General features: G+C 60.1%; 3 protein-coding genes across 3 annotated transcripts in view; 2 read left to right on the plus strand and 1 right to left on the minus strand.

Annotated features, from left to right (window-relative positions):
* Window positions 1-32: 32 nt before the first annotated feature.
* On the minus strand, window positions 33-532 carry ACA1_243830 (uncharacterized protein; the record flags this gene model as incomplete). Its single annotated transcript, XM_004335368.1, has 2 exons — window positions 33-44; window positions 164-532. 2 exons carry the CDS (start codon window positions 530-532, stop codon window positions 33-35), a joined length of 381 nt encoding a protein of 126 aa, XP_004335416.1.
* A 296-nt stretch (window positions 533-828) lies between these two features.
* Window positions 829-2710, plus strand: ACA1_243840 (peptide chain release factor 1, archaeal and eukaryotic forms subfamily protein; the record flags this gene model as incomplete). The annotated part of the gene is given in 3 exon segments (XM_004335369.1): window positions 829-1387; window positions 1398-1429; window positions 1532-2710. The coding sequence occupies 3 exon segments, from the start codon at window positions 829-831 to the stop codon at window positions 2708-2710; spliced, it is 1770 nt and encodes a 589-aa protein (XP_004335417.1).
* A 302-nt stretch (window positions 2711-3012) lies between these two features.
* The window catches only part of ACA1_243850 (GTPase-activator protein for Ras family GTPase), a gene marked incomplete at both ends in the record, with an annotated part of 5193 nt that continues 1082 nt past the window's right edge, over window positions 3013-7123 (plus strand). Inside the window, 14 exons of the mRNA XM_004335370.1 lie at window positions 3013-3127; window positions 3200-3244; window positions 3370-3459; window positions 3527-3665; window positions 3793-3944; window positions 4023-4199; window positions 4288-4508; window positions 4597-4953; window positions 5015-5208; window positions 5335-5539; window positions 5634-5973; window positions 6120-6511; window positions 6653-6730; window positions 6819-7104. Coding sequence (XP_004335418.1) covers window positions 3013-3127; window positions 3200-3244; window positions 3370-3459; window positions 3527-3665; window positions 3793-3944; window positions 4023-4199; window positions 4288-4508; window positions 4597-4953; window positions 5015-5208; window positions 5335-5539; window positions 5634-5973; window positions 6120-6511; window positions 6653-6730; window positions 6819-7104 — 2791 coding nt within the window. The remainder of the gene's footprint in view (window positions 3128-3199; window positions 3245-3369; window positions 3460-3526; window positions 3666-3792; window positions 3945-4022; window positions 4200-4287; window positions 4509-4596; window positions 4954-5014; window positions 5209-5334; window positions 5540-5633; window positions 5974-6119; window positions 6512-6652; window positions 6731-6818; window positions 7105-7123) is intronic.

The following is a 7123-nucleotide window of genomic DNA, read 5'->3' on the forward strand; positions in this document are numbered from 1 at the left end:
CGCAATCAAAGGGCCGCCACGGTGGTTGATCTTCACAAGGCTGGCTCCGTGCTTGGGCCAGCACTTGCCGCACGCCAGCGCGCACTGCATGAGTATAAGAGAAGGGGGGGGGTCATTCCACACACGTCACACCAAAATAGGGCTCGGCCACGCGCCGACGTACCCCGTTGGAGCCCAACAGCTCCAATTGGGCGCCCAGCCTGTAGGTGGGCGCTGGGCCGTCTGAGTGGTAGTCAAGATGTTGAAGGAGTTCCTCCTTCTTCTCCTTGTTGTTGCCCTTTAGGTAGTGGAGCTCGTGCACCGCGAGGGTGGCGCCCTGCCGGTACTCCTCTTGGAGCAGGTGGGCCGAAGTGACGCTCAAGGCCAGGTACTTGTTGCTGGCCAGACAATGGGCCCGAGGTTCTGGTTGGTCGTGCCTGGTGCGCCTTCTTTTCCTTGCCCTCTTCTCCCCAGCCAGGTGGGCGCCACCAGCGGGAGGGCTCCTATGCGAGTCCCTCTCCTTGCGCTTGCTGCAGGTGGCCGCTGCGTTCATGTTGGTGCGTTCGCCTAAAGACCCAGCCCTGTACCCGACCTTTCCTCCTTTGTTTCTGGACCGGCACAAAGTTCTCAACCAATCACGTTCATGTGGGCCGAGAAATCGACAGATAAAAGTCGGAATTCAAAGCATGGCAGGCATTCTGAAAATCTTCCGTGCTCCCTTTTCTGTGAATCCGCCCGATCGCTGGGCCACAAAACTCGAAATCGAGATCCCTCTGATTACTGCAACTCAAAAGCATTACCCCCCCCCCACAGAGACTAGTCTCCCAAACTACCCCTACCCCTACCAAGATGAGTACCGTCAATTTCGACATGGACAGCGTCGAGGCGTGGCGCCAGAAGAAGATCGTGGAGCAGCTGGAGAGCGCCAAGGGCAACGGCACCTCGTGCATCACCATCATCGTTCCCCCCAACTACCAGATGTCCAACATCAGCAAGCTTCTCACGAGGGAGCAGGGCGCGGCCTCCAGCATCAAGAGCCGCGTCATGCGCAACTCGGTCATCGAGGCCCTGAAATCGATCCAGCATCGCGTGAAGCTCATCTCGCGCCCCCCGCCCAACGGGCTGGCGATCTTCTGCGGCACGGTCATGCGTGATCGCAAGGAGAAGAAGGAGCTCACCGTGTGGGAGCCCATCCAGCCCCTCAAGCAGTTTTCCTACCTCTGCGATGGCGAGTTCCACGTGGAGCAGCTGAAGGCCCAGCTCAACGAGCACGACAAGTACGGCTTCATCGTCCTCGACGGCCATGGCACCCTCTTCGCCACGGTCCAGGGCAACCACGTCAACGTGCTCCAGCGCTACACGGTGGCCCTCCCCAAGAAGCACCGGCGAGGCGGTCAGTCCGCCGCACGTTTCTCCAGGTTGCGTTTTTAACGCGAGGCATACCTACCTGGTACATCCCCTCTCATCTTTGCTTCTTCCACTTCATCTTAATGTGTACTTACCTCTTGCTCCCTTCATCTTCTTCCCTACTTCTGATCTTTACCCAACGCAGACGAAGGTGGCCGAAATGGCGGTCCATTGCTTCGTCGGTAGGGACGACCAGCCCAACGTCAAGGGTCTGGTGGTGGCCGGCTCGGCCGATCTCAAGTGCGAGCTGGTCAGCCCCAAGATTCTGGACAGACGCCTCCTGGTGAAGATCCTCAAGACGGTCGATGTCTCCTACGGCATGGAGAAGGGCCTTCACCAGGCGATCGCGCTTGCCACCGACGTGCTCGGCGAGGTGCGCCTGCTCAAGGAGCAACGCCTGCTCGAGCGCTACTTCAACGAGCTCGTCGTGAGCGTCGACTCGGGCAAGGCCGCGTGCGGTCTGCGCGAGACGATGGCCGGCCTGCGCGAGGGCGTTGTAGACACGATCGTGTGCTGGGAGCAGCTGTCGGTCGTGCGCTACACCGCCCAGCACGCGCTCACCGGACAGACCGAAGTCATCCATTACAGCCCGAAGAAGGCTGGCCGATCGGCCGTCACCGAGCCCAGCGTGCGCGAAGTCATCGACAGCCACCGCGTGACCATGCAGGACCCGCAGCAGTGGTCCATCGTCGAGCAGGCCCCGCTGGTCGACTGGCTCGCCGAGCACTACCGCGAGTTTGGAGCGCAGCTGTCGTTCATCTCTGGCAACTCGGAGCTGGGCAATCAGTTCGTGCAGAGCTTCGGCGGACTCGGTGCCATCCTCCGGTACCAGGTCGACTTTGAGGCGCTCGACATGCCCGACGTAGAGTGCAATGACGCTGACGAGTTCGACGACTTCGACGACTTTGACGCCTGTGTCGAGCCCGAGCCTGCGCCCGACACCAAGCCCGCCGACCCCAAGGAAGAAGTGCTCGAGTTCGACGACGACGACTTCGAGGAAGACAGCGGCGAAGAGGAGGTGCCCACACGCGGCGCCAAGTCACCGCCTGCGGCCTCGGTCAACGACAGCCGCGACAAAAAGAACGACAAGGGCAAGGAGAAGCTCGACGTCGGCGATGGGCTCTCTCCCGCAGCCACCCCGCGAAGCTCCGCTTCTGCCACAAGTGGTCGCCGCGACTACCCGAAGACCGACACCGCGCCGCCGAAGAACCCCTCCGGCTCGCCGCCGCCGCTGAGCAAGGTCAAGTTCACGGAGAAGGTCTTCGTGCCTCGCTCTCTGCCTCCGGCGTCCGCACCGACCCGCGCCGGCCCCTGCATCAACTAAGCGCGCACCTCGCGGAGGCCACGCCGGCAGCCTTGGTTGCTGTTGGAACTTTCTGAAGAGTAGTGCGGACCTAAACGCACTTGCCTTGCTACAGCACATGATCCAGGCAATATAGTTTCTTTTCATTGATTGGTGCCTTTCCCTTCGACGTCGCCTGAGAGTTCTGCGGCCACATTTCCAGACGCAGTGATTGGTAGCGGTAGTACGATCGCCAATTAAACGAGGCGACGTAAGTGGCCGCAAGGCCTTAACGACGCACTAATGGAGTAGAAGGAAAGAAGAGCCAACTGAGAGCACAAGTGATGAGTAGCGCCAGAGGCGCGACTGCCGCAGTTGCAGTGATTCCTGCACTCCTCCTCCTACTCCTTTCCCTATCCGCCGTCTCTGCCAACCTAGTGGCCTACTACCCATTCGACTGTGCGTGCCGAATCCTACCCCTGCTGCTAACCCTCTCATTGATTTATGGCGTTATTCCGTCTCCTTCTTCAGCAAGCAATGTCGGCATTCCGGGCAGCTGCTTCACCAACGTGCCCAGTACGTTTCGACGTGGTGCCCTCTCTCGCGTGTGATCAACTTGCGTCGCCACCAACGACGCACTCCACGTCGCCCTCTTTCATTTCGAGCACTAACTCCTTTCGGCCCTGCCGCGGCGTGTACAGCGGCGAGCTTGGGCGGGCTGGCAAAGCGAACGTTGAGCACGGGCAAGTTTGAAGATGGGCTGACCCTGACCAACCACAACGACTACGCAGGTATACTACCCCCCCTCTTCTCTTGTTGCTCATCTTTTGACACCAAAAACCACAAATCAACTCTTAGTGTTGGACGGGCTCAACCTCTTCCCCTCGGCCAAGTCTTCGGCCTTCTCCTTTGCTGCCTGGATATGGCCCAATCGCACCACTTCGTCGTTTACCGCACGAACTATCGTCCTCAAGGAAGGCCTGATCAGCTTCCGTCTGTACGCCGGTACTACGGCGTCCACCAATTTCGCAGTACGTAGCGGTGGTCCTGCGTCGTGTCGTGTGCGTCGTGTGCGACGAATTTCGCGGTGGCTTACCTAGGGGCGCTTCACAGCTTCAGTGCAGGCTGCGGTTCGGCGCGTCGGTCGTGACCGAGGCACTTTCGCCCCCCAACATATTCACCAAAACCAAGACCGGGTGGACCCATGTTGCCTGCATCTACAACACCAGCCACGTGTGCGTCGCTTACAACGGCTCCCTCAGCGCTTGCAGCCCTGGTACTTTCCCTGAGGCCTCGTCTGGTAGGCTTCTGCAGCAATTGGGCTGACACCAACTACCACTTCTTGGTGACGCAGCGGACGGGCAGCAGGTCTCGCCGGTGGCAGGCAGGGTCTATCTCGGTTACACCGAAAGTTCTCTGCGAGGAGTGATGGACGAGGTCAAATTCTACGATCACGCACTTACGAGCGAGCAGCTCTCTCTGCTCTACAATGGCCAACGGGTCAACGATGTCCCCCTGTCCGTGGCCATTGGTATGCGCTTTTGTCTTTTCCTTGTCGTCTTCATTCTTCCTATCTATCTCAATTTAAAAATGATACTAACTCGAATTGGCACCTGCAGAGAGCGAGAGTATCGCCAACGAGACGCTGCAGGCGGACGCTCTGACCTCAGTGTCGTTCACCGGCTCCGCGACGGACACCCGGCTGGCCTATTCGGGCGCCTCAGGGTCCCGTCTGAACTACTCGTGGAGCATCCTGAGCAGTCAGTGCGGTATGGCCACCATCTCCAACAGCACGTCCGCCACACCCGTGCTCTCCCTACTCGACGTCGGCTCCTTTGTGGTGCGCTCTCATCGCCTTTCGTTCTTTCCTTCTCTTTCGCTTTTATTCTGCTCTCGTTTCATACTCACCACCACACACGCACTCACAGCTACAACTATGCGCGTCGGACGGCGAGCTGTCGAGCGGCGCTCAGCTCCAGGTGCTGGTGACGGCCAGCGAGCCCTACATCATCACCCAGCCGCAGGGCGGCACCCTCAAAGTGCCGCGTGGGTCGCTGGTCTCGCTGGACGTGGCGGGCAACGGCGTGCCGGCGCCCACCTACCAGTGGCACTACCTGACCTACGAGAACCGTACCATTGAGAACACCACCAACCCGGGCGAGAACACGACCGTGTTGGAGCGCAGCTACTACGATGACGACGGCGAGTTCCCGGGCGAAATCGAAGAAGGCTACGAGCCGCTGCAGCATTGGTTCAACAACCGTGCGACTTGGGAGATCGTTGAGGTTCGTGGTTGACCATCATTGACTCGATTGTTGATGCGACTGACTTTGACCGGTCAAATAGGCGTGGTACCCGATCGAAGGTGCCAATTCGTCGTCGTACCAGGTCAACGGGTCGCAGGCGGGCATCAACAACCAGACCATCAGCTGCCTGGTGAGCAGCACCGGCGGCGTGGCCTGGTCGGCCCGCTACACCGTCAACCTCGTGGCCGCGACTCCCTCGGCATCTCCCGTCGCAATCCCCACTTCCGGCGGAAGGTGCACGCAGTCCTGCCCCACTTGCCCTCCATATCTGGCAACTCAACGAGTGTCGTGTGCGTGTCGTGTCGTGTCGTGTCGTGTGCGTGTCGTGTCGTGTCGTGTCGTGCGATGCCATGCGAGCAGTTCGACCGACATTGCAGCGATTGTGGGAGGAGCTGTGGGAGGCGCGGCCGGGTTGTTCTGCCTGCTCCTCGTTGTGCTCGTGGTGCTGGCACTGGTGGTGGCCAAGCGCAAGGGCCACAGTCAACGGAAGCTGAGGCAGCCGGACTACATCGCACTGGCCTACGGCGACCTCGACGGCGTCTCCTTCCCCAAGAAGAAAGCCGAGGTGCGCTTCTTCGCCCCACGCTGACACCGATGCATTGCTCACATTCCTCCCAACAACACGCTTGCGCTGTGTGTTTCGGGCTTGGAATTTGAAGCATTTGACGAGGCTCGAACAGCTGCTGCTGGCGGAGAACGGCAGGCTGGCACACGCCATGCTGGCGGCCACGTCGGTCAACGACGCCGAGAAGCTGTGCAAGGCGTTGATGGTCGTGTTCGAGGCGCACCACCTGGGCTTCGAGCTGCTCGAGGTCCGCATCACGGAGGAGGTGGCGGCGGCGTCGGACGAGGGCACGCTCTTCCGGGCCAACAGCCTCGCGGCCAAGCTGTTCGCGTCCTACGTGCGCCTCGTCGCGCTGCCCTACCTCTTTTTCACGCTCGTCACCTCGGTCAACTCGCTCAACGACAACGCCATAGAATCCTTTGGCGAAGAGGCCAGTACGTGCAGACCTGCGTCGTGTGTGTGTGCGTGTGCGGTGGTGCGTGTGCGTGTGCGTGTGCGTGTGCGTGTGCGTGTGCGTGTGCGTGTGCGCGTGCGCGTGCGCGTTGACTGAAGTTCGATTTTTTCCCGGTGTGGTCCACAGGCGCTGGGGCTGCGAGCAAGCGAATGAGGTACAAGGTGGACAAGCTCGACGATGAAGACGACAGCGACAGCGGCACGAGCCTTGACGTGTTCAGCGTCACGTCATCGATGGAGATCGACCCGCACAAGATGGGTGACGCCTCCGACTCGGCCATCAACACGCTCGAGCTGTGGCTGGCGGCGCAGAAGCTGTTCAAGTGCATCGTCAACAGCGAGCGGCTCATGCCCACGCAGATCAAGCACATCCTCATGCACATCGACGCCGAGGTGGGCGAACGCTTCAGCGCGCAGGAGCAGTTCCGCGCGCTGGGCGGATTCCTGTTCCTGCGCATGGTGTGCCCCGCCCTCATGGCGCCCCAAGTCTTTGGCCTTCTCGACAACCCGCCTCACCCCGTACGCGCCCTCTCTTCCTGTGCGCCGTGTGTGTCGTGTGTGTCGTGTGTCGTGTGTGTCGTGTGTGTCGTGTGTGTCGTGTGTCGTGCGTCATATGTTGTCGTGTTGTGTCTGCCACGGTAGTGACTGGGGAGAATGCAGGTGGCGCAGCGACAATTCATCCTGGTGTCAAAGGTGCTCCAGAACTTGGCCAACGACACGCTGCCAGGCGCCAAAGAGGTAATGCCGTCACATGACTGTGTTTTGACATACAAGTATATAGAATAGGTATGTAAGGCCATTTCTAATCTACTCTTCATGTCGTCAGGCCTACATGGAGCAGCTCAACTCGTTCATCATCACCAACAAGGCCGGTCTGGAGCAGTTCTACCAGAAGCTGGTGTCGGGCGCCCAGCGAGGTAAGGCGGCCATGACCCAGGTGCCGGTCAAGGCCAAGCAGCGATCGCTGGCCGTCGTCCACCAGTGGCTCGAGGCCAACCTGGCGGCACTAGAGCAGACTCTGCTCAATGATGAGAAGAACGGCGACAGTCACCAGGACCAGGAGCTGGTCGAGCAGCTCAAGGAAGTGCTCGCCTCGCTGGGGGATGACACCAGTGTGTAAGTACCACTACA

Source organism: Acanthamoeba castellanii (assembly GCF_000313135.1).
Source record: "Acanthamoeba castellanii str. Neff unplaced genomic scaffold scf7180000084763, whole genome shotgun sequence".
NCBI lineage: Eukaryota > Discosea > Longamoebia > Acanthamoebidae > Acanthamoeba > Acanthamoeba castellanii.